This window comes from Camelus dromedarius, chromosome 14 (assembly GCF_036321535.1).
Source record: "Camelus dromedarius isolate mCamDro1 chromosome 14, mCamDro1.pat, whole genome shotgun sequence".
NCBI lineage: Eukaryota > Metazoa > Chordata > Mammalia > Artiodactyla > Camelidae > Camelus > Camelus dromedarius.
This window is the reverse complement of record NC_087449.1, coordinates 35843136-35867768: the sequence shown is the minus strand read 5'-3', so window position 1 is coordinate 35867768 and position 24633 is coordinate 35843136. Positions and strand designations below refer to the sequence as shown.

The 24633-nt window shown below is 39.4% G+C and overlaps 1 protein-coding gene across 1 annotated transcript in view; it reads right to left on the bottom strand.

The window, feature by feature from the left end:
• AGBL4 (AGBL carboxypeptidase 4) overlaps positions 1–24633 on the bottom strand; it is a 1119623-nt gene that overhangs the window by 450813 nt on the left and 644177 nt on the right. The window contains 1 exon segment of the mRNA XM_064493604.1: positions 13414–13630. Within this exon segment, the coding sequence (XP_064349674.1) occupies positions 13414–13630 (217 nt within the window).

Genomic DNA, 24633 nt, shown 5'->3' with positions numbered 1-24633 from the left:
AAAATGAACTTCTTGAAAGTAAGATGGCAGAGAATGAATCAGTTCTGAGGCCAAAATCACGTTGCAAGTTGCTTTAAAATTCTACTTTTTTAAAGACCTTTAAGCCAAATAAACACAAAAAGGCCAAAAGTTGTAGCCAGTAATTTTTTTTTAAACACCAAAACAATCTTCCTGAATGCTAATAATAGGATTCTAGGAAAATGTCCAGTTCATTTAACAAATCTTCCTGCAGAAGGACATTTTCGTTATAAATTGGACAATAATGATTTGCAACTGACTCTATTTTCTTTTCCCTAAGAGCCTTTAAGAAGTCACCCCCCATGAGCACCTTTCTGAGTTTCCAACCACTGTATCTGTAATACTTCCGTCTTTCAGGAATGGCCAAGAGAGAATGTCACAACTAGTTGGTGACAGTTTTGATTCCTTTTGTTCCCCTTATCTTTTCCTTCTTATACTGATGGATGGTGAGTTGCTGTAGGCAGGGATGACCCCCAAGGGAGCTCTAAGCAATGGCATTACCACGGGGGACTTATCCTGGGACCCACTATCAGCCACAGCTTTCCCCAAACTGTTTCCCTCGGCAAACCCAGGTCTCTCCTCTCTGTACTCCCAAACCTCCTTCTCCACAGCCTTCAGCCAATCTTGAGCACGACTGTCTAGATATCTTTCCAATCTGTACCCTCTCTCACATCACTAGTGTTCTTCTCACTCACTGTGTCCTCCAAGAGAGCTCAAGTATCACCTTGCCTATACAGTTCTTTCTGATTCCTCAGCTTGGGTTAGGAGACTCTTCCATGTTTTTACAAGTTCCTTTCCCACTCACCAATCACCTGCACCTTGGTTTCTTCCATACAGGTATTACCACTTAAGAGTAGTAGAATCTTGGAAAAGTTACTTAGCCTCTCTATGCCTCAGCTTCCTCATCTGCAAAATGGGGATAAGAGTAGTATCAGCTTCATAGGATTGTTGAGTTGATTAAATGAGATAATAAAGTACCTAGAATATACTTAGCATGTAATAACTACTCTATATCTTAGCTGTTCTCATTTTTATATGACAAACTGTATAGCTTCAGAGAGCTTAGAGTCTGGTAAGAGAAATTCAGTGTTATAAATGTGCTATATCCAAGTAATAACAAACAACTCAGGAGGCACTTTCACATCTGTTATCTAACATCTACTAGAAGCCTCTTGTCGTGACCATAACACTGAAGCTAAATCACAATGCCTCGTTTGCAGATGAGGCTTAGAGAAGTTATTTGACATGTTAAAGATATAAGTGGTAGAGCCCAAGTTCAAATCCCACTATGGCTTTAGCCCTCATGATCTGTCTACTAAATTATGACTGAATAAGGGGCTTCTTTGGATATCTACTAAAAAAGGGATGAGGAAACAAGGTTAAGTAATTGGCCCAAGGTTATCACAGCTAATGAGTGGAAGACTCAGAGTTCTAACCCATGTAGCTTACATGACTGATTTAGGTATCCAATTTCCTTCTCACTGCCTTGTAGGTGCTCCATTAATGTTTTCAAAAAGAGTAGACAAATAAGCAAACCTTGCAGATAGGTCTGAGAGTGAGCGGCAGTGGTTTACAGTAGACAATCCAGGAGTCAGAGGCTAGTCTTCCAGCTAGAGCTGTTCTACTACTCAGTGACTCAGGAAATTTACCTCCTGCCTCTGGACCCCAGTGTCTCCAGCTGTAGAAAGATGGAGAAGTTTGCCAACATTGTTAGCAGCTGAGTCCTTCTTCAAACTAAGTCTATGGGGAAGACCAGTAAGAAGAGGCTGCTCTGGTGTGTATGGCAAGGGAGGGCAGGAGAGACCAGAGCACTGACTTCTCAGAAGTTCCTCTTTTCTCTCCCTCCTCTGGGAGGCCCATAAGTTATTGTTCAGAGTTCAGATCCTTCCTTAGACACCAGGGAGCATGGTTTTAAATCCCCAGAAGTAGAAGCACTTAAAATCCTTCTTGGCATTGACATTCTATGACTCACATAAAAGAAATGCCCTTGTGCCCTAATGTTATATACCTTCTGATTCAACAAAATGGAAATGTGGTGTTGGAGGAAGTAACAAAATATGACCACACAGATATCAAGAAGGGATTTGGGCTGTAACAGCATGACTTCTCCACCTGCCCTCAGTCCTATACAAATTCTAAATATATAAATGTTCCCCAAACCTATGAACAGAGGAAGATAGATATCAAATGAGTACCCAGAAGAGTGATAAGTGTTTTTTAAAGGAGAAATAAGAGTATATTATAGATGCATGAAGCCGAAGCTCTCAAATTAGTCTGGGAAACAGTGTATCAGGGAAGAATTCCATGAGAAGGTGATGTTCAAATTGGATACTAAAAGCAGAACAGGAAGTAGCTAGGCAAAGGGCCTAGAGAAGGAACACTTCAGGTGGAGGGGCTGGGGTGTACAAAAGTTAGGGAGAAAAATCTATGGCTCGTAGGAAAAACCGGGAAGGCCAGTGTGGATAGGACATGGACAGCAAAGTAAGAGGGGTATAAGAGAAGCTGAAGAAGCAGGCACAGATCAGATTATGTAGGATCTTACAGAAAATGTTATGAATTTATTATTTTATCTTAGAGGCCAGGGTGTTCAGTGAGTCATTTTCATGGACACTGAAATCACTCAACGTAGTGTCAGCAATGCAGGAGAAAAGATAATTATGGACCAAAGTCCTCTCTGATTGAGGGAAGTATCCAAGAAGTGAGCAGATGACAGCAGTAAGAAATGGCAGAAGGTTATACAGACTGACAAAGTTCAAAGCATGTCTTTTTATTTGATGAGGTCTTTTTTATAAAAGGGAGGGGAAAGAATGATCTAAAAGTAGCATTCTGTTAGCAAGAAGCATGCCATTTGGTAACCTAGCTAGGAAGTTACTGTCTTTTGGTCAGGCAGCACAGAATCAGTGAGGAGGCGAGGGGAACACAAGGGCAGGAGGAGGGCTGGGACTTTCTGGAAGCCGCCATAATGCTGCCATAGCTATGTAAGTGGAACAGAGAGAGAGCCTGGAGGCCTATTCACCTCACATTGTGCACTCTGGCTAAAGAAGCTGTTGTAACTTCCTGAGAGACGCTGATAGTTTGAACTAGGGCACTGGTAGCAGAGATAAGGAAGAGATAGATTCTAAGGTTATTGGGTTGTAGCTTTGATCACACTTACTGACAAATACTATGTGAGGAGTGAATAAAAAGGAGTTACATATGACAGGCTTCTGACATGTGTAGCGGGAGTGATGGTGATGCATTCACTGACCTAGGGAAACCCAGGTTTGGAGCAGGTATGCAGTCATCTGGGTCAGCCTATGTAGCTTGAGGTAAATCAGACATGTGTATCCTTCTTCTGGCAGAGGAAGAACCCAGGGTCACCATTTCCAGCATCTTCCCTCCAGGCCCGTGTTCATCCGGAGCTGGCATTAGAATGGATGGGCCACCTGCATCAGTAGGGTAGGCTGGAAGCCCCTCAGCCAGATGCTGAGAGGATGTATCTGCCTCCAATTAATCTGGAGTCTTTTTGGAGCGAATAGCAAAAACTATGCCAAGAGAGTGGTGACTTGTGAAGTGACCTGCTGGAAGGCAGCCAAAGCCACTAAGCTTGTTTAATTTAGAGTGTCTGATCAGGACAAGGTTTGGTGCAGATGGGGGTCCTTAGAACTCTCCTGAGAGGTAGATTAGGGACTGATAATTGAGATTACTGACTTCCAACAATTACTCAATTTAAAACTCAGCCAAAAAGATGTAATTATTTTTCATACATTTGTTTGGTCATGTTGCCAGCTACAACTCCACGATGTTTTATTTCAAAAGGGAAGAAAGAACAAAGGGGAAAGAACAGAAAGAATGGAAGGGGACTACCTTATTTTGAAGTTATCATACTTATCAGATCTGTGCTGGCCTCTCCAGCCTCTTTTCTGTGGTATTACCTTCTGTCCTTTGATGTTCCTGCCCACAAGGTCATAGTTCCCTCCAGCTCCTTTCTGAGATCCTGGCTCTTCCACACAGGTCCACACAAGGACGGTAGTAGAAGCTGCCAAGCTCCACATCCTCAGTTCTTCCAGAGCTCCTTGTACATATCCACTGTGCTCCTCTTCATCCTCACCTAGCTTTCTGGCTTTCTCTGATCATACCATGTTCTCTATCCTCCTCACCTTGGCTTTACCATTTTGCACTTTTTTTTTTCTGTCTGACTCCCAGATTCTTTGTTTGGTTTAGATTCTGAAAATCTTTCAAGATAAGGCTTTCAGAATTTTCCATCTGCCACCTGACCATCCTCACTGTCACTTCACTGATCTGGGAGCCAAGCTCATGGAAGGGGGTGGCATCCCAGTGGGGGTTCCTTGTTGCCCAGGGTCCTCATTATAGAGCCCCACCTAGCCAGACCCTTCCTTCCCCAGAAAGCACTCCTTTTTCTAAATTTTTCCCTTTGTCATATGGTTTTCCCTCACTCATCATTGATTTGAACTAGTCATTACATAAAACTTTATATATACTTTTATGGACAAGATGGAGAAATGGGGGCAGGGACTCATTTTGTTTATTTCTAGATCTCTCATAGTATATGCTACATAAGAGAGATTAAATTAAATTGACCTAAATTGAATTTAATTGAGTTAACTTGGAGGCAGGTAACTCTAGTTCACTTATGTGACTTATACTCCTGGGGTAAGTAGAATAATCAAACCCAGGGACTGATCTAAAAGCACCAAACTAGGCATTCTAGAGAAGTCTCCATAGTATACATGGATCTCTGTTCTTAGTCTCTGGTCTTATCCTGTTAGACACTTGTATCCTTAACTTAAATTTACTTTACTTTAAAAGTATAATCTTTAAAAATTCTAAGTGATGTTACTAATACTGCAGATAAGAGAATGCAAATCAAAATGATCACAGCAGCCTAGAACAAAGGACTAAAACCAGTAAGTTGAAACTTAGGATAAGTGTAAGGGGCCACAATTACACTTGTAAAATCTATTAGCATAGGCCAACGTGGCATCCTGGATTGGATCCTGGGACCAAAGAAGGTCATTAGTGAAAAAACTGACATAACCTGAATACAGTTCTGTAGTTTAGTGTAGTAATGAACTAATGTTAATTTACTACTTTTGACAAATGTTCTATGACTATATAAGATTTTAACATTAGAAAAAAAGTGGGTGAAAGGTACGTGGGAACTCTCTATATTATCTTTTCAACTTTTCTATAAATCTAAAACTATTCCAAAATAAAAGATTTATTTTAAAAAGACTACCTGAGAAATTTAAAAAAATAGCTTTATTTAAAGAACAACAAAAATCTACTACAAGAAGACCTCCCTGCTAAAAGAAGCTAATGTAAATTCTGGCTACATTTCTAGAGATGTAGCATCCAGAGCAAGAGAGGCAATAGTCCTATTCTGCTGTGGGATGCTAAGATCACCTGTAGGGTTTTACATTCAGTTCTGGCATTTTAAGAAGGAAATTAACAACCTAGATCATGTCTAGAGAACAACAAAGGTGGTATGAAGTTTAGAAACCATGGAATATGAAGAAATGTAGAATTATGGGAGGAGGGGGGAGGAAGAAGGGAGAGATTAGCTTGAAGAAGAGAAGATTCATGAGGGTATGTGGTCACTGTCTTGCTATATTTTCAGCCTGTCCAGGGGCTAAAGGAGCAAGTACCTGTAAGGTGGGCCCAGAGGCTGGAGCTAGAATCAAAGAGAAGAGGTTATAGGGAGGCAGCTCTTTCTGGGGATAATAGGACTTTCTTGTCATCAGGATGGAGATCAGGCTGCATCAAGAGATATATGAACAGAGGCTGAAAAGTCCTATTTCTGAATGCTAAGACAAGATGCTGCTCTATATAGTTTAGGCCCTTGCCCATAGGAGATGACTAATATATTTGTTAAATTTGAATGTGGCCCCTATAGTCTTTGCCAACTCTGAAACTGTGCAAGGTGTTAAGATCAAAGAGTCAAGCTTTTCTGTGTATTTCTATGACATTCTTATTACTACACACGTGTCTTGGTAGCAAAGTTTTCCTCCTTGTGCTCTTGGCCTGTGAAATATCTCTGCCAGTGAAAAGGAAAGCCAACTGGACAGACAGGCAGGAGTTCACCTGACTTCTAGATCAGCTGCCATCAGCAGCAGGGCAGCCTGGAGATGGACGGGTTAAGTCACCACTATTTTCATTCCTCCTAGGCTGACCCTATACTCTTGTTGTTTGGAACTACACAAAATAGTCAGGTTAAGTGCTGCAAAGATCATGTTCCCTCCTGCCCAGTTCCTCACTGCCCTCAGGATAGAGTTCAAATTTTTTTTTCTTTTTTTCTTTTTTTACATTTTCTAATTGAGTTATAGTCATTTTACAATGTTGTGTCAAATTCCATTGTACAGCACAATTTTTCAGTTATACATGAACATACATATATTCATTGTCACATTTTTTTTTCGCTGTGGGCTACCACAAGGTCTTGTATATATTTCCCTGTGCTATACAGTGTAATCTTATTTACCTAGTCTGCATATGCCTGTCAGTATCTACAAATTTTGAAATCCCAGTCTGTCCCTTCCCATCCCTCGCCCCCTTGGCAACCACAAGTTTCTATTCTATGTCTATGAATCTGTTTCTGTTTTGTATTTATGTTCTTTTTTTTTTTTAGATTCCACATATGAGTGATCTCATATGGTATTTTTCTTTCTCTTTCTGGCTTACTTCACTTAGAATGACAATCTCCAGGAACATCCATGTTGCTGCAAATGGCGTTATGTTGTTGGTTTTTATGGCTAAATAGTATTCCTTTGTATAAATATACCACATCTTTAGCCAGTCATCTGTCGATGGACATTTAGGCTGTTTCCATGTCTTGGCTATTGTAAATAGTGCTGTTATGAACATTGGGGTGTAGGTGTTTTTTTGAAGTAGGGTTCTGGATATATGCCCAGGAGCAGGATTCCTGGGTCATATGGTATGTCTATTCCTAGTCTTTTGAGGAATCTCCATACTATTTTCCACAGTGGCTGCACCAAACTGCATTCCTACCAGCAGTGTAGGAGGGTTCCCTTTTCTTCACAGCCTCTCCAGCATTGATCATTTGTGGACTTTTGAATGATGGCCATTCTGGCTGGTGTGAGGTGATACCTCTTGACCCAGCCTCCACCCACCTCTCCTTTCCCAGTCACCACTATTTTCATTCCTCCTAGGCTGACCCTATACTCTTGTTGTTTGGAACTACACAAAATAGTCAGGACTCACCATGCATCTCTGCCTCTAACTGAGGCTATTTTGATTCTCAATTCAAGATGCTGCCTTCCTTAAGGTTTCATTTCCTCTCTTGTGCCTCTTCTCTGCCTACTACTTCTGTTATATCAAGTTTCTGATCATCATTGCCATTATTAGCCTTTACTTCTGTGACACCCAGTACACTGAACACTTCTCAGGGGCAGGGTGTGTTTTGTATTCATCTTTCTGTCTCCAGCATCCAATATAGAGCCTGACAGGCAGAAGGTGCTCATTTGATATTTGTAGTACTGAAGAATGTTTTTGGAAGAATTCAGTAAATAACTGTATACATGAATAGAATATTGCCTTATATATAGGACTGTTTTAGAATCCATTCTGGAGGTCCACAAAGGCTTGGCTTCAAACCCCAGCTGCATGATATAGACAAATTATTTAACCTCATTGTATCTCAGTTTTTAAAAATGCAAACGGGAGAAGATAATACTTGTAGCTCAGAGCTTAAATGCTTCCGTCTAAGTGAAGCCTTCACCCCAAAATGCATCCCCTTTCCTGATTTAATTTCTTTAATATTGTCTGTCTCTTCCTGCTAGAATGTAAGCTCCATGAAGACAAGGATTTTTATGCCTGTTTTCACTGCTGTATGCCCAGAGCCTAGACAAGCTGGGTATATGTTAGGCATTCAATAATAGTACTAACCATATAATAGGGGTGTTGTGAGGACTGAGTGACATGATGTATAAAAAGTCTGTAGCCTTCAGTCTGGCACATACTAAGCATGCAATAAATACTACTGTAATCAAATGAAAGGTGGATTAAGAGGCAACATTACAAATAATCTAACATGTGACTCAGGACATACAATCAGGATGTCATCAACATTTAAACTATAATTTATGTTGTTGGAAGGGATACTTGAAATAATCTGGTCTGACTTTCTGAGGCCCATAGAGAAATGATTTTCCCAAAGTCATAGAGTTAGCCAATGGCACAGCCTAGACAATATTATTCTCATATAAATTATTTTCTGGTGATTCTCTAAAATATGCTATCAGATTATTTCCTTTGTTAGACACTTCCTTCTGGCATATATCCCTAAGTATGAGAATGGCTTTCTGCAGCTACTTCTTTTAAAACACACACACACACACACACACACACACACACACACACACACACACACAAGTTATGTGTTCATCTAGTCCAATGACATGAAAATAATGCCATATTTCACTATGCCTGACAGTACTAGGACTATATGATTTAAAAACTCATATTTGTCAGTTAAAATCTAACTCTGGGTATATTGGAACAAGAGTATTGGTAAATCCTTACCCCCCAAAACAAATATAAAGCTGGACAAAACTGACACAAATAATCATTTCAGTGTTTTGGAAATTGATCAAATTGACAACAATCTCAAAACTATTATGTTTAAAAAACTGCTGAACATCAGGTAATAAGGATGGGGATCTATGACATTCCGTCCTGGATTTGTTCCATCTTCCTCCAGGCTTGGTGAATGCTAGGGCAGGCCAGACTGTGAGGATTGGCAGCTTCCCTGTTATGGTCGAAGGGACTCAGTTAATTTGGTCAGTGCCCAGACCCAGCAGCACTGTCTGTAGGCAAGTGAGGAAGGCCCACAGTTGCATGGCTGGGACAATCATATTTCTGGCTGAGACTGGGTGCAGGCTCAGCAGAGATCTGAGAAGCCTCAAGCAGCCTCACACACCTGAACAATCTTGAGGCTGTGCATATGCACAAAAGAGAAAGTAAAAGCCAGGGCAGACATGAAAACTGCTCAAACTTTGATTGTGCTCCCCATACCCACACACAGAACCACTGGCAGAGGATGGAAGCCTTACAGGCTCAGGGTGTATGAGCAAAAACTCAGTCCAATCATAGCTGACCTATATGGACACAGGGTTGACTCCCTGGGAGTTTAGGCTTGAAAATAGGAAAGAAATAAGAAAAATTGGGTAGAAGCACTGGAGAAAGGTGCCAAGATAATTCATGAGTAAAAGGTTAGTCTTTTCAACAAGTGGTGCTGCAACAATTGGATATCCATATGCAAAAAATGAAATTAGACCCTTATCCATGCCATATGTAAAAATGTAGTTAAAATTGGATCATGGATTTAAATGTAAGTGAAAATTATTATTTTTTTAAATTTAGAAGAAAACACAGGAGAAAACCTTTGTGGCCTTCAAATGGGCAAAGAGTTTTTAGATAAGACTCCAAAAGCATGATGCATAGAAGAAAAACTGATGCATTGGACTTCAAAATTAAAAATTTCTATTCCTCAAAAGATATAGTTAAGAGAATGAGTGAAAAGATAAGGCATAGATTAGGGGGGAATATTTGCAAAACATGTATCTGACAAAGGACTTGCATGGAAAATACATAAGAACTCTCAAAACTCATTATCAGAACACAAATAACCCAATTTTCTTAAAATGGGTGAAAGATTTAAACTAGCACTTCATCAAAGAAGATACATGAGTGGAAAATGAGCACATGATAAGATAATCAACATAATTAGTTATCAGGGCAACAAAATTAAAACTACAGTGAGATACCAACTAAAATGTCTACAGTGAAAAAAATAGGTAATTCCAAGTGTTAGCAAGCACATGGAGAAATTATAACTCCCTCTCCTATGTTGTTGGTAGGAATGTGAAATGGCACTACTAATCTGGAATACAGTTTAGCAGGTTTTTTTTTTCTCCAAGTTGAATGTGAACTTATATGACCCAATGATTCCATTCCTAGAAATCCATCCAAGAGAAATGTGATTACATGTCCACTCAACCGTATGCAAATGAATGTTCATAATAGGACTGTTCATAATAGCCTCAAACTGGAAACAATCCAAAAGTTCATCAAATGGAAAACAGATAAACAAACTATGGTATATCTTTTCAATAGAATACTATTCAGCACTGAAAATGAATGAACTACTGACACATGCGACAACATGAATGAAGCTTAAAATTCTAATGCTATGTGAAAGATGCTGAACACAAAAGATGACTAAACAGTGTATGATTCCTCTCATAGGAAATGTTCAGAACTGGAAAATTTATAGTGTCAGAGAGCAGATAAATAGTTGCCTAGGGCTAGGAGTGCAAGTGGGGATTTCCAAGGAAACTCTTTGGGATGATGGAAATATTTTAAAATTGGATTGTGGTGACAGCTGTAAAACTCTATAAATTTACTAAAAATCATAGAATTGTACCCTTACAATGAGTGGATGTTGTGGAATGTAAATTATACCTTGATAAAGCTGTTAAAACAACAAGAAAACAAAGATCTTCCCCATGATGCATTTACCTTAAATGTCAGATTGTGGCTTTGATATACGTACAAGTGCTCTTGTTTGATGGAGTTAGAAAGGGCCTCTGGTGAGTAACAAAATAAAATGTTATTTTGGATGATATAATTAGCAGCAATAGCAGCCATGCCAATGGTGATTAACAGTTCCAGCACTAGGAATTCAAAAGCTTGCTTCCTGTCTGCTCTCCCTAAGAACTGGCAGTTGACATGTTTAGCCTTCCTGCTTGTGATTATCCTCCCTCCAAACTGGAATAAGGATTAACTAATTATAGTGGTGCCTTCAGACACAAGCCATATATTATAGTGGTGCCTTCAGACACAAGCCATATAAAACACCCTGGTAACCAAGAATTGTCCTGTCTGCAAGAGTGTGCCAGAAAGTCTTAAAGTCTCTAGTATGAGACCCAGAACAGGGGCACTGAGCCAAGCCACAGAGTTTCCCTATCTCGTTTAGCCAGCACAGGTACACTCTATACTTCCATTAATTTCACTTTAAGATACAGCTTTGGATAAGGTATAATCCCTTTTTCAAAATCTACAATGGGTCTCATTAAGTCCAATGTGGAAAGCATCCATCAAAGTGCCAGGACATGGTATTAGAAGCCATGGGTTTAAATACTGGCCTAGTCATGAACTAGCTCTGTAGCTTTTGCCAAGTAACTTACTAGCCTTAGATTATTTATCTCCCAAACTGGGATAATTCTGCCTACTCCACAAAACTGTTATGAGAAACAGGCAAGATAGTATATATAAAGTACCTGACCCAGTGTCTGTGTGTTAAATCTGAATAAAGGATATAGCCATAATTCCTTATTATGGTAATCAAAGTTTTTCAGAGTTTGGTCCCAATCTTCCTGTCTATCCTTATTTTCCAGTAGTAAGATTCCCTATTCCAATCATACCAGACTTCTGACCAACTATCACCACTCAATGACTCAGGCTGTTTCTTGCTGTCTGGGCTACCTTCTTACCAACTCTGTATTCAGTAATTCCCCCCATCTTTCAAGACTCAGCTTAAAGCCTATCTTTCTCCATGATCCAGTCCAACCATAAACTCTTTAAAAAACTCATGAGATCCTTAATTATATACTTTTTAAAATATTATATCTGTTTAGAAATGTCTTATTTCCTCTGGTATAGAATACACTTCTGGAAGTACACCGAGACTTGTATATATACTTCGTTACCCTAATGTGAGGCTTCCATCTGTTTCCTGCTAGCATGCTGACTGATACACCATGTGTCCCAATTCTCAGCTCAAAATATATAGGCACCAGATACACATGATACCCATCAGAATCAATGCTAGGAAGAGGGTTAGAGCAGAGGAAAGATATTTATTCTCAGTGCATAGAGAATCACAGACTATAACAATATCATCATGACCACCAGCTTTTGAGGCTAGATTTAGCTCTCAGGTACCTGCGCCATACACAAGACTTCATTGTTTGTTTTTGGGTATCCTGGACCAGACTCTATGTCTTTTAAATAGTCTAGTCTTGAAAACTTTTATTTAGAAGTGGGACTCACTTCTAGATGGAACACACAGTCACTAGGCAGAGTTCTTTTTTCCAACACATGTCTGAACCTCAAGTATAGTATTTTCTTCTAATTTCACCAGTATCCTCACTTAGGATCTTTAAAATGCTTAATATGCCTATTTTAGAAGTACAAACCACATTTCTTAAAGAGTGAAACATAAGACCAAATTATCATCTGTTTATTCTTTATTAGAAAGTCAAGTATTGCTGACCACAGAGAACAAAACCTATGTATCCAATGTGAAGAACACTTTCAGATCCTGGGTTGGGCAGGGAGGGAAAGAGGAAAAGAAAAGGTGTGGTGGGCAGAGCAATGCACTCCCCCTCCCAAAATATCTGAGTCCTAATCCTTGGAACCTTTGAATATGTTACCTTACATGACAAAAGGAACTTTACGGACGTGATTTAGTTAAAGATCTTGAGATGGAGACATTATCCTGGATTATCTGGGTGAGCCCAATATAATCACTATGGTCCTTATAAGTGAAAGAGGAGGGCAGGAGATTTAGTGTCAGGGTGATGCAGCATGAGGAAGACCTGACCAGCCAATGCTGGCTTTGAAGAGTGAAAGGGAACCACAAGCCAAGGAACACAAGCAGCCTCTAGAAGCTAAAAAAGGCAGGGAAATAAATTCTCCCCTAGAGCCTCCAGAAGGAATACAGCCCTGTTGATTCCTTGATTTTAGCCCAAAGAGATCAATTTCAGACTTATCCTGAACCATAAGAGAATAAATTTGTGTTGTTTTATGCTACCAAGTTCATGGCAATTTTTTAATGTCAGCAATAGGAGACTACTATAGAATGTAAGACCAAAATCTCCAGACCCAGAGAACTAAACTGGGGGAAGGAAGAAGGGCTGGGGATCTGATGGATGGCAGGGACAGAACACATTGTAGGCAGCACAACCACACTGCACACGACTTGCTAACCTGCACTGCAGGCAAGCTGAATTCACTAAAAACCAAATTTATTCTTTATCTCAGACATTTAGACTCCTAAAATGCTTTCATGCCTTTTGTAATACCCAGTAGAAGCCTTCTTCTTTTTTTCTCAGAATTTTGGGGATTCATCAGAACGTTTTTATTTTATTAGAGAGCTTTATCAGCTTCATTCAGAGGGACAAGCATCTGTTTCATCCTATTCTGTGACTTCCTGGTGGCCACAGTAGCAACACATTACACACACAAAAAACTATGATTTTTCAGAAGTTCCAGAGCATTTAGTCTACAAAGCACTGATATCTATTACTTGCATTCTATAAAAACCATTGCTGAGCTCCTTCCCTAAGCTGCCTGTTTCCGAATGGGACTTACCACGCTTTGACCCAGCTGCTCCCGAAAGAAGTAATCCATGTTTCTCTTTTGCAGGCTGTCAAGGTAATGCTGAAAGCGAGTGTATGTATATGGGTAGCAGTAAGCAAATTGGTAAATATCTTCTTCTCGGTCAAAACAAAATGCAAAGGACATCACGTAATTCCTCCTATGGTCCGGGCAGCGGTAGTAGTAAACATTTTTAGGTGGCAGCCTTTGCCTGAAAGATACAAAGAAATTTGGGCATATTAGTCATTCAAACTTCAAAAATGTAATCAATGGGAATAAATGCACAAAAGAAAAATTGTGACATTGAAGAACCCTAGGTGGTGGCCAGGGACAACAACATATACCATGTATGGTCAAAAGGAGGCCAGAATCTGGCAGCACTTGGTTCATATTCCAGCCCTACACCTTATCAGCTATTTCGACAATGCAAAGTTAAAGATGAACAAGTTTTATTAATCATTTGTTCCTGTTTTGAGCACCTATTATACATCCAGGCATTGTGCGAGATTCTTGATGGATAATGGTAAATACGAGAGGCCAGGTGTTTGTCCTCATGGAGTATATATCCTGGTGGGGAAGCAGTCAATAAAATATTTAAAATAAATATAACTATACTTACAGACTCTGTAAGTGCTTGGAGGGGAAATTGTGTGATGTTATAGTGACATAAATAGAGGAGGCCTTCTTTTCCCAGAGAAGTCAGGTTTTTGTATTATAACACTATTTGGATCTTTTAAAATAAGTTAATGTGCATTGTGAATATTCAAGGGAGAGAAAAGAACATTCAACATTTCTTTAAATTATTACTATTATTTTTCTGTAGAGTATCCTATGAGACTAATTTTCCACAGAAACACTTTGGGAAATACTGCTTTAAAATACGCTGTGTAGGCAACTCTGCTAAGCCAACATGCTCATTCACCAATAAGCCACACTGAAATACATACATGAGAAAAGGCAAAATGTTCCAGTCATAATTCCTACAACTTCTTTACATGCACCCATTTCACAGGCTCACTGCACCCTCTCTGCTGTGTGATACCCAAACTACTCACACTGTTTCCCTACAGAGAATGCCTCTCATTTCTGTCTCTTCAAATCCTGTTAATTCTACAAAGCCATCTCAAACTGTGCTTTTTCCATGCTTGTCCGCTGATAATTCCAGGCCTGTTTGGTTCCCACATTTTGTAGTAAGTCTTGCTTTTTTATTGACTGCTTCCTAAGTCTTATCCACTAGGGTCTATTTGGAAGCTCCTTAAGGGCAAATGTTTCTGGGGGGTTCTAGCATAGTAGGTGGAGAATGTAAAGCTCACCTGCAGTGGCCTGGCATTCAACTGAGAAGCCAAGGGGCACAGGGACATATGGAGAAAAGTGTGAGGAGAAGGTGTCAGAGAGAAGGTTGAGAAAAGCAATAATGGTGCTGGCTCCAGGTAGGGCAGCCTGGAGAAAACTTTTAATAGCCCCAAGAGCATTACAACATGCCAGAAGTTTGTTGCAGAATCTTGTTTCTACCTTGGTGTCTTTCTGAGGCTGCCTCAGTGGTGAGGGTGGGAGGTGACTGTGGGCTCCCTGTGGAGGATGCAAATGTTACATGGCACTGATGCTGGACATATTTTGGCTTGTGCTGCTTGCCTATATGCCTAGCTGTTATGAATCCCACCCAAACATTAAGTGGAATGCAGTGAGGGGAAGAAGGCAAAAGGAAAGGAAGGAAAAAGAAGGACTGTGGGAGGAATGCGGAAAAAAAGAAAGGAAGGAAGGAACGGATAGAACATACTAGTATGGGTTGCTTATGGGACCCATTTAGTACCTGATTTAATCCTCATGACTATTCTGTCAAGGTGGGTATTGTCAACTGAAAAAATATGCACAATCTAAAAGCTGAGAATTATGTTTTATTCAGCAGACATACTGAGGACTTAAGCCCAGGAGACAATCTCTCAGAGATCTCTGAGGGACTGTTCCAAAGAGGTAAGGGAGGAGCCAAATATATAGGAGTTTTTGTAAAAAAAAAAAAAAAGTAGTGGGAACATTAAAAGATTACTGTTATTAAAGAAATATCAGACATCTCAAGTTAATTAATTTATTACTTTTCTATGTCTGAGAAGACAAGAGTCTGGGCTCATTGAAATCATTCCTTTGATATGCACCTTAACTACCTAGGGCCAGTATCCTATTTTTTCAATTCTGAATCCCCTACAGTTGCACAATCAAGGGTGACTGCAGTTGCTGAGGGCTTGATGATGCAATGTTCTTTGTTTACCGACATGGCAGGCACTTATCCCACTTAGGAGATGTGGTCATGGAAGTTCATAAAAGTTAAGGAGCTTACCCATGGTCTGAAGCTAGTAAATGGCAGAGCTAGGATTCAAATCTGTTTCTATCTGATTCCAAATCAGTACCTATAACATTTCCCCAGTGGCTCTCTTGATAAATTATGGTCCTCTGGCATTCCAGATATGAGTATGTGCAAAGGCCAGGAGGCAAAAAGGAACAAGTAAACTGTTGGAATGGCAAGGAATTCATCATAGCTGAGGCACAAAGAATGAGAAGGGAAATCATGAGAAACGTGTCTGAAGAGGAAAGCAGAAGTCAGATTAGAAAGGAACTACAGTTGTCCCTCCATACCCAGGGGTTCCACATCTGCAGATATGAAGGGATGACTATATTTAAATCAGGCTAAGGAATTTAAACATTAACGTGAGATCACAGAGTAACTTTTAAGTGAGTGAAAGAAGTCAAGTACCATTATTGTACCAGTCCAAGGGATAGATGAGAGTGGTCAGAGGAAGGACAGGGCAGTAGCTGCACAGGTATAGGAAATAAGACAGATCTGACTATTAGATAAAAGTGGCTGATGTGATAGACCATGGAGTCTAAGATGGGTAGGAACCTGAAAGTGATGAGGAGGACAGGATGTAGAGAGAACAGCTTAAGCAATAAAGGAACAGGGCTTTCCACATAAAAGTCCAAGGTAGTATCAAAGACCATCTAGAGCTGTGCTTAGGCCCACCAATAGAGACCATTTGGCTCCTACACCCAAAGACAAAAGGAATAAATATGCAAGTAACAACAGTCTTCTTATGACCTAACTGTAGCTTTCAGGAAAACCCCCTAGGCACTCCTCCTTTCTAAACAAATTGCTACCATAAACCTTCCCATATTGAAAATTTGGAACTACCAGTGATGAAATGGAGGCAGAATGGCCTGGAAGGTGAATGAGGAGTGAAGAGTCCCCTCTTGATCCTTTTGTACATGGAATGTAGGAGAATGAGCAGTTCCTGAGAAGCCAAAGGGGGAAGTAATGGCCTCCGGGGAAGTAATGGCCTCCAGGATAGTCAGGCCTTAGTTCATTGTTTTATTCAGCAAATATTTGTTAAGTATCATGTACCAGAGACTGGTTAAGACAAGAGGTAAAGGAAGCAGTAAATTAAAAGACTGGGGATCCAAGGGAGATTATTAACCTGGGAGCTGAGTTTCATAGGAACAAGTGAAAAATAGAAAGTTTCGGAAAGGGAAGGAAGCAGTGGAAAACCAAGATAAGAGGAAGAAGAACAGACCAGTGCAGGGATAAGGGTGTAAAAAGAATAGATGATGGTCTACATCTGTGATGTGATTGATATGCAGGAATGTGAGATTGGTGGAGTAAGTGAGTCTCAGGGTTCCAGATTCGTATTCAGGGAGAATACCAGTGAAAATGGCCTTGAGGTCTCCAGCCAATGGTCTATGATAGTTGCTTCAGGCCCTGACACAGAGATCTGAGTCCAAGTCTCCTGAAGCATAAGGCAAGTGTGTCTTCACACACAAGTGATTCCTACAGTCACAGGCCCCTCAGGTTATGATGCTGATATTTTCAACTCTTTATTTACTAGTATATCCAATCAAGGTCCATGGTTTAAATTCAGTCACCCTGGGTATCTCCTATTCTAGCCAAGTTTAGCAATTTGACTCAGAGAGTCTGCCGTCTGTACCAAATTTAATAATATGCTATCAGGAGAATTCATCTAATGCCTGCAGCTGTCCCAGCTCCTCTCCTGAGTGGGTCTGATGCCTAACCTAATTTGCAGACAGAGTGAAGGTAATGGACCTTAGGGTTATCATTCAAGGAAGCAGAGATGCTGTTAGGGCTTAGATTTTCCAGACTCTGCTAAGGATACTAACAAAAATCTGTTTGAGAAGAATTCAGCAGGCCAAATTCATGAGGTACAAAGTAACCCAAAGAATAAAGGGAAAGAAGAATGAGACTATGTAGGAGAAGTTGGGGTGAGCTTCTGGTTTTTCTCTTATTTTGCTGATTATATTTTCACTATGTCTCAGGCATGGTGTTAAATGTTTTACATGCATTATATTGAACCCTCACAATATCCTATGAGCTAGAGGCTATTAACATCCCCTTTCACTGATAAGAAAATCAAAGTCAGAGAGATAAAAAAATTCCTGAAGGTTGCAAGGCTGGGAAGCTGCAGGGCCCATATTAGATGCAGGCTAGTGTGACTCTGAAGTCTGTGCTCATTGCCCCTATGGTATGAGCCACCTGCCTTTCTCCCCTTGCTGCCAACCCATAGCCTTACCTTCTGCTTCCAGAAATAGCTTGTCTGATAGTACTGTCACAAGTACTCTCCTGCTAAAAACTCTTCAAACAACTCCCCATCCTCACAAGGCTCCCCAAGATCTCTCTGTGATTCTAGCATCATCAGCCATTTCTCCCTCCTTGAATCCTATGTTTTACTCATACTGAACTACTCACAACTCCAAACATGAGTTTTTGCCATACCTCCAACACCTCTGTGTCTTTGTGTTAATATTTCCTCCACTTGCACTGCTTCCCCTGCCAGATATCTTACCTCTTGGTAAACTCCTACTCATAGATTTGGCATATTGTAGATTGTGAATAAAGATTTAAATATATATTTTTAATGAACTAATAATTAATGGAAAAAAAGTGTGTATAAATAAATACCTATCCTTTAACGTATCTTCTCTCTGAAGCCTCCTCTGACTATTTATTCCTCATTAGTTTTTTTCTACTTGGACATTTGATATTAAAACAGTTTTTATCACCTGGCTTGCCTCTTAACAATATGCAACAAAAGTAAATGGAGATTTATTCAAAGAGAAGGTAGGATTCTTGAAGACAGGAACAGTGTCACATTTTCTTTCTCAATAGAAGTGGTACAGAGAAGTTTCAAACATTACTTGCTTAGTTAAAAAGCACTGGTAAAAAGAAAAGAGGACACATCTCCAAAGATAAATAGTAGGCATCATAGAGGGGTAGATTTTAGCTCAGTATAGAAAGACCTTTACACATTTAGCTGAAGGGAAAGTAGAAAGGTCTATGTTACAGTGCAGTACAAGCAAGGAAAGCTTTAAGGGATCCATCCCATAAAAAAAGTTCCTATACTTGATGTTAAGTTAGACAAAACAGCCTCTGATTTCATTTAACACAGGGAGTCTGAGATATCAATGGAAACAATATAACAATAATATAATTATTATAATACTAATTACTAATATGTATATATCATCAACCACATGCTAGGCCATTCTAAGTACTTTATCATGTATTAACCCCTTTAATCCTCACAATAATCCTCTGAACTTATTCCTATTATCCCAAATTATTTTATAAAAATAAAGGTAGGGTCAAGAATACTTCTTAAGAGAAACAGGTTGTCCATGACTCCCTTGAAGACTCCAGAAAGGAGTCTAACACCTGATCCTGCCAGAGATGCAGGATGATTCCAAGACCTGACATGTGTGTTCTCAGGACTTATGATACAGCTCTTGAAACAAGTCATTAACCTATTGACTAAAGAGGCCATCCACATGTATGAGGGAGGCCTGTAACTCACATCCTCAGATTCAGTCATGCATTCACATGTGAGTGAGCGAGGACACACACACACACACATACACACACACACAAACACACACATTCTGCATGTATACATATGCATACAGAACACATTCACAATCATACTATGTATACTTCTCTACTATATCCTCTATTTCATTATATCAACTTGAATATATGGCTTTTTCCACCACTGGACTGGGCTCTCCTTGAGGGCAGGGGCCATATAATTATCATCTGGTTCTACAGGACCTATACAAAGCCTTAAATAGAGGAGGTGCTCCAGAATGTTCATGAATTTATCATGAATGATAAATGAATATATTTGTGAGATATTAACATATTAAGATATTAACATATTAAAATAAATAATTTCAGCCACACCAATGTAAAGCACAAACTGTGCTCTCTCCATGTGAAGCTGGGAGTCATGCCCTGAATACGTTATGTTTCAGAAATCTTCACACGATTTTAAATGCTGTTCTGTCTGTCCATAATTGCTTTCCCATTCTTTTCTACTTAGTGCATCCCTATGCACAGAAGTGAGGCCCAGCTCCAATGACATTTCCTTTTTGAAGTCTTTGTCAGCAACTCCAGGAATAACTAATTGCTCTAAATACTAATTACAGAAACTCCTGTGTTTCTGATTTATTTCAAAATCCATAGCACTTAGCACAATACTTGACCCTGAAGAGGAATTCAAAGCATGTCTGTTGAATTAATGAGTGAGTGAAAATATGGCTTAATAAATGAATGAATGAATGATTCCTTCCCATTTACCATCCTCTCTGCCTTCTCTCCAAATCATCAGCCAAATTCCCAATGCATTGTTTTGGAGGCTACCAGAGCACAGAGGAAGAAGATAGGCCCAGGACCTAAAGTATATAGGGCTTATTCCATACCCCTCCTCAGGAGCCCTGAAAGACAGGAGCCCTAATTTCCTCTGATCAAGCAGAAGATATGGATGTATTTAGATGGGTTCCAACCCCAGAAACTTTTTAATTAAAATTAGCAGAAAGGGAAATAACAAAGAATCAGGCTTTTCAGGTCACATGTCCTAAAGGAAGTACTTTATTTTTTTTAAAGAAAGTCACTTAGATATCCCCAAAGGAAATAACATATATTAAGCATCTCCTATATGCCAACAATGCTACCTGTTTGATGTACACTATTGTCTAACGGATAAACACATAGTTTTTCCACCACACAAAGGCTGTGAAATTCATCCAACAATCACAGCTGCAGAAACAGTCTCCTGGTTCCCCTGCTTCATCTACCCAGGGACGGGAAGCAAACTGGTTTCCAGTTCCCCAGGTATATTTAAAATTGAAGAAAGATTTCATTTCTTTTCCCTTTATGAGGGCAGCTGAATCTCTGCTTTGTCATCCATGCCAACACATGGTTTTTGGTCTATATTTGGCTGGAACAACCTGGACTATCACCTGGCTTGAGACAGTTGGCCCCTCCTTTTCTTCTCTGGCAACTGGCATAGCCAGACACCAGCATGAGTGCCCACATTATAAATCCACCCTCCCTAGGCGAAGAGGACCTGCTCCTAATTCCTATCCTATCTTCCCCCAGATAATTATAATAGTGCTCCTTTCACCAGCATATCTATTCTTATCTTTCTCCACACTTTGTCACAGCTAATCTCTTGGTGAGTCATAGGGAGGGGGAGAAAAAGAGTGAGGGAGCGCTCAGATACAGACAACACATTTTTACACCCCGTGTCTAATCAGATTACCATCTTATCAGGGGTTGATGGGCACTAGTGGTGGGAAAAGAGAGACAGAGCTACATATTGCCAGCTGAGTTTTTGATAACAAAAAGACACTGCTCGATTCTTGAATTAACCTTTTTGTCCTACACACTCTATTGTTTATTTTTCCGAGTTTATTTAATGTGTAGGTTTTTTTTTTTTTTTTTTTTTTTTTTGGTCTGTGCCTTCTGGAGAAGGACACCCACACACTGTGGCAGCAGCTGCTTCTATTAATTCCAAGCCATTAAAAAAATTAAAATTAAACCCAATTACTTTGGCTGGTTTAGAGCCGGGGAATAGCTGAGACTGATTATTCCCCCTGGTCATGGACAGCAGCAATATTCCTACCTACGTGTGGCTGCTGTAGAATGCTAATGCAGCCAGAAACTCCAGGGACAGGCTCCTCATGCAAAGAGAAGCTCAAAGTCATGTAGTCTGTCTTCCCTAATCCAGATTCCTGAGTGGAAGCAAGAAGAGGACAGTGGACAAAGAACTAGGAGTTGGTGTGAGTCTAAGCTGTAGTTCTTGGGCAGGACTCTGTCCCTCTTGGTGCCTCTGTATGGAATGTGGTTACAAGAATGTGCCCTGCATTCCTCTTAGGGTTGTTGTGACTCTTAGGTGAAAAGGACTGTGTTTTCAAAACTATCATTTGCTGGATATAGGATGGGGTGTGAGGCAGTATCAGAATGCTGTGTGTTTGGAATGGGGTGGCTGGCCATAGCTGAAACGGTTCAGGTTTGCACTGAAGTTTTGTATCCAGGTTACTCTGTTGCTGCATTATAGGTGGAATAATAATAATAATGGTTCTGAGTATGAAGTCACTAGATGGGAATCTCCTTGTAGTCACCCTGCATAGAGCCTAGTATCCAGAGGCACTCAATAAATATTTTGAATGAATGAATAAATAAGTCAAGCAGAGCTGAGTTAGAATGAGTAGACAGAGCTGTGCTCAATTCCAGCTTTCAAATGACTTTCAGAAATGTAGTCATTGTACAGTAGAAAGAATGTGCGCCTGGGCTCTAATCTACTTCCATTACTTATCAGTCATGCAGCCATGGGCCTGGATTTGCACATCTATAAAGTGAAAACAATATCTAGCTCATGGATTTGTTTTGAAGATTAGAGATGAGATTGGTACCTGACATGTAACAGGTGCTCACAATGTGATTATCATCATGCCTGTATGATGGATAGTTGGCATCACACTCTCTCTTGACTCAGAATAATGAATTCCAAGTTCATACTAAGTGTGTTTAGGATATGAAATGGGAAAAAGCTGGTAAGATAGGGGACAAAGAAAAGTGACAAGGGATGAGGAACCATTTAAATAACACTAAGGAAAGAAAACCAGTAATAACCCTGTTTTCTGTTCCTGATCCTTCCCACACCCAGCGTAACCAATACTTCCCTTTCAAAGAGATGTGCTCTCTAATAAAACTAAGTGTGTCCATCCAGCTACAAGAAGGCAGTTAATTCCTTCGGGTCCCAAATGGTGGTGGGAAATGTATTCAGAGGTATTGCCACCGCTGGTAGCTGGCTGTACCAGTCAATGGTCCTGTGGCCCATGCAGCAACCTGCCAGATGCATGGAGCCTCCAGGTCACTAGTTGGTGGTATCAACTGGAAATAAGGAAATTCTACGTTAGGTGAATATGAGATATATTTGGAAAACAGAGACTGAGCAGTCCTGCTTATAGAGAATAATTTGCTCTCAGCATATTTATCATACGGTGCAAATCTAAAATTATGTATTTTATTTCTTGGTTACTCAAACAAATTCTGCAATAAACCCTTTTATCAGCAATGAGCTCAAAAATACAAAAGTGTACGTTTTAGGAAGGTTAAGTACTAGCTTTTCATTTCTCATGAAATTCAGTGATAAATATGTAACTTGCATAAAATGTTTGTCAGTATTAATGATTCACCATAGGGGGTGTACTACTGATAACATGACCACGTTAAAACCTGAAGACAAAATTCTGTTGAAGAAAAATCAGCATCTACTTGGTTTAACAGTTATTTTCAGAAAACTTACATCCAAATCTTATAATTTACACATATAAAAGCAGAATCATAGAAGAAAAATGATTAAAATTATTTTAGAACAGTCAATGTGCTCTAAATGAAAAGGCATACTTCATATTGATGTGTATTTAGAGTACATGACTATACTTCTAAAATAATCTCAGTAATTTTTAATTCCAATTTTTCTCATATGTAAAGCGGTAGCTGTTAATGTATTTTTTCTCTTAGTGTAAGAACTAAAATCAACAATTTTATCAGTGTCATCAGATGTTTCAAATAGAAAATAGATTAACTTAATTCCAATATAATTCAATTATTTTCATCCAATTCATGGAATCAAAGTAAAGCTTTGGAAACTTATTCTGTTTAAGGTTAAATACTGTCTTAGTGGTAATGATATTGTTAATTCAGTAAAATAAAGTCCAATATTAAAGATAAAATTGTTTTTTGTTATGATAATATGAACACAAATTCTTGTAAAAAATGGATTTGTTAAATTAACAAGTCTAAGGAATAGAAATTCATCTTGAATTGGTTTGAAGTGTCCATATAAATCAAAACTGCATCCCAAATGAGCTTCTATTTTCTATTCTCAAAATAGAAACTACAGTTTTCAAAATTTACACAAAGTAAGTAAACGATACAATTTTTATGAAGCTAATGCTAAAACACACACAAGAAAAAAAAATTTTTAAGTTCAGGAAGGCAAATCACATTCAGAGTCAACCTTAATGTTTTCCTTTCTTTCACTCTTTCCTTCTTTTTTCATTCAATGAATATTGCCTGAAAGCTTCCCATATTGTCACTCTTCTAGATGTTAGGAAGACAAAAGTAAAAAAGGCACTCCATGCTTTTATGGAACTTAAATTCTAGTGAGAAGAGGAGATAAATAAACAAATAAATCAACATATAATATAGTGTAAAGTAATGATGGATGTAACGAATACAAATAAAGCAAGGTAAGGGGATAATGGATAATGGTGGGGGCTATTTTAGTTAGGGTGGTCACAGAGATATCCATTTAGTAGAAACTGACTGATGTAAGAATTCTCCTGTTAGTCTCCCTCAGAGCAATTAGATCCTTTTCCTCAAAGAACTACCTCAATTTACAATTATACATGTATTTTTACCTATTTAATTATAATTTACATTTCCAACAAATCATAATTTCTATGTGGGTATGAACAATATATGTTTTTTGCTAACCAGTAAATAACCTAGCATCTGACAGAATACCTGACACATGGTAAACTTGTAGTAGATAGCTGTGAATTGAATGAAGTGAATGTGTGTAGGTGAGGGGGTAGTGATAGGGAGGCAAGAAGCCTGATTGTCAGTGACCTGCTTGGGACAAAGAGTTCTGAGCCCACAGTTGGCTACTGGGTTCCCGGCAGAGCTGGGTAGAGGTGAGTATTATGGTGAAGAGCCTTCTAAGCTGCTCTATGAGTTAGATTTTGCAGAAGCGTCACGCATTCCTTCTCTCAGATAGAGATAAAGACTTTAATTATCCAAAGGATCCTTCCTCTCCTCACAGTGGCAGGGTCTCACATAATGTAGTACCCTGGTTTGTTTCTGGC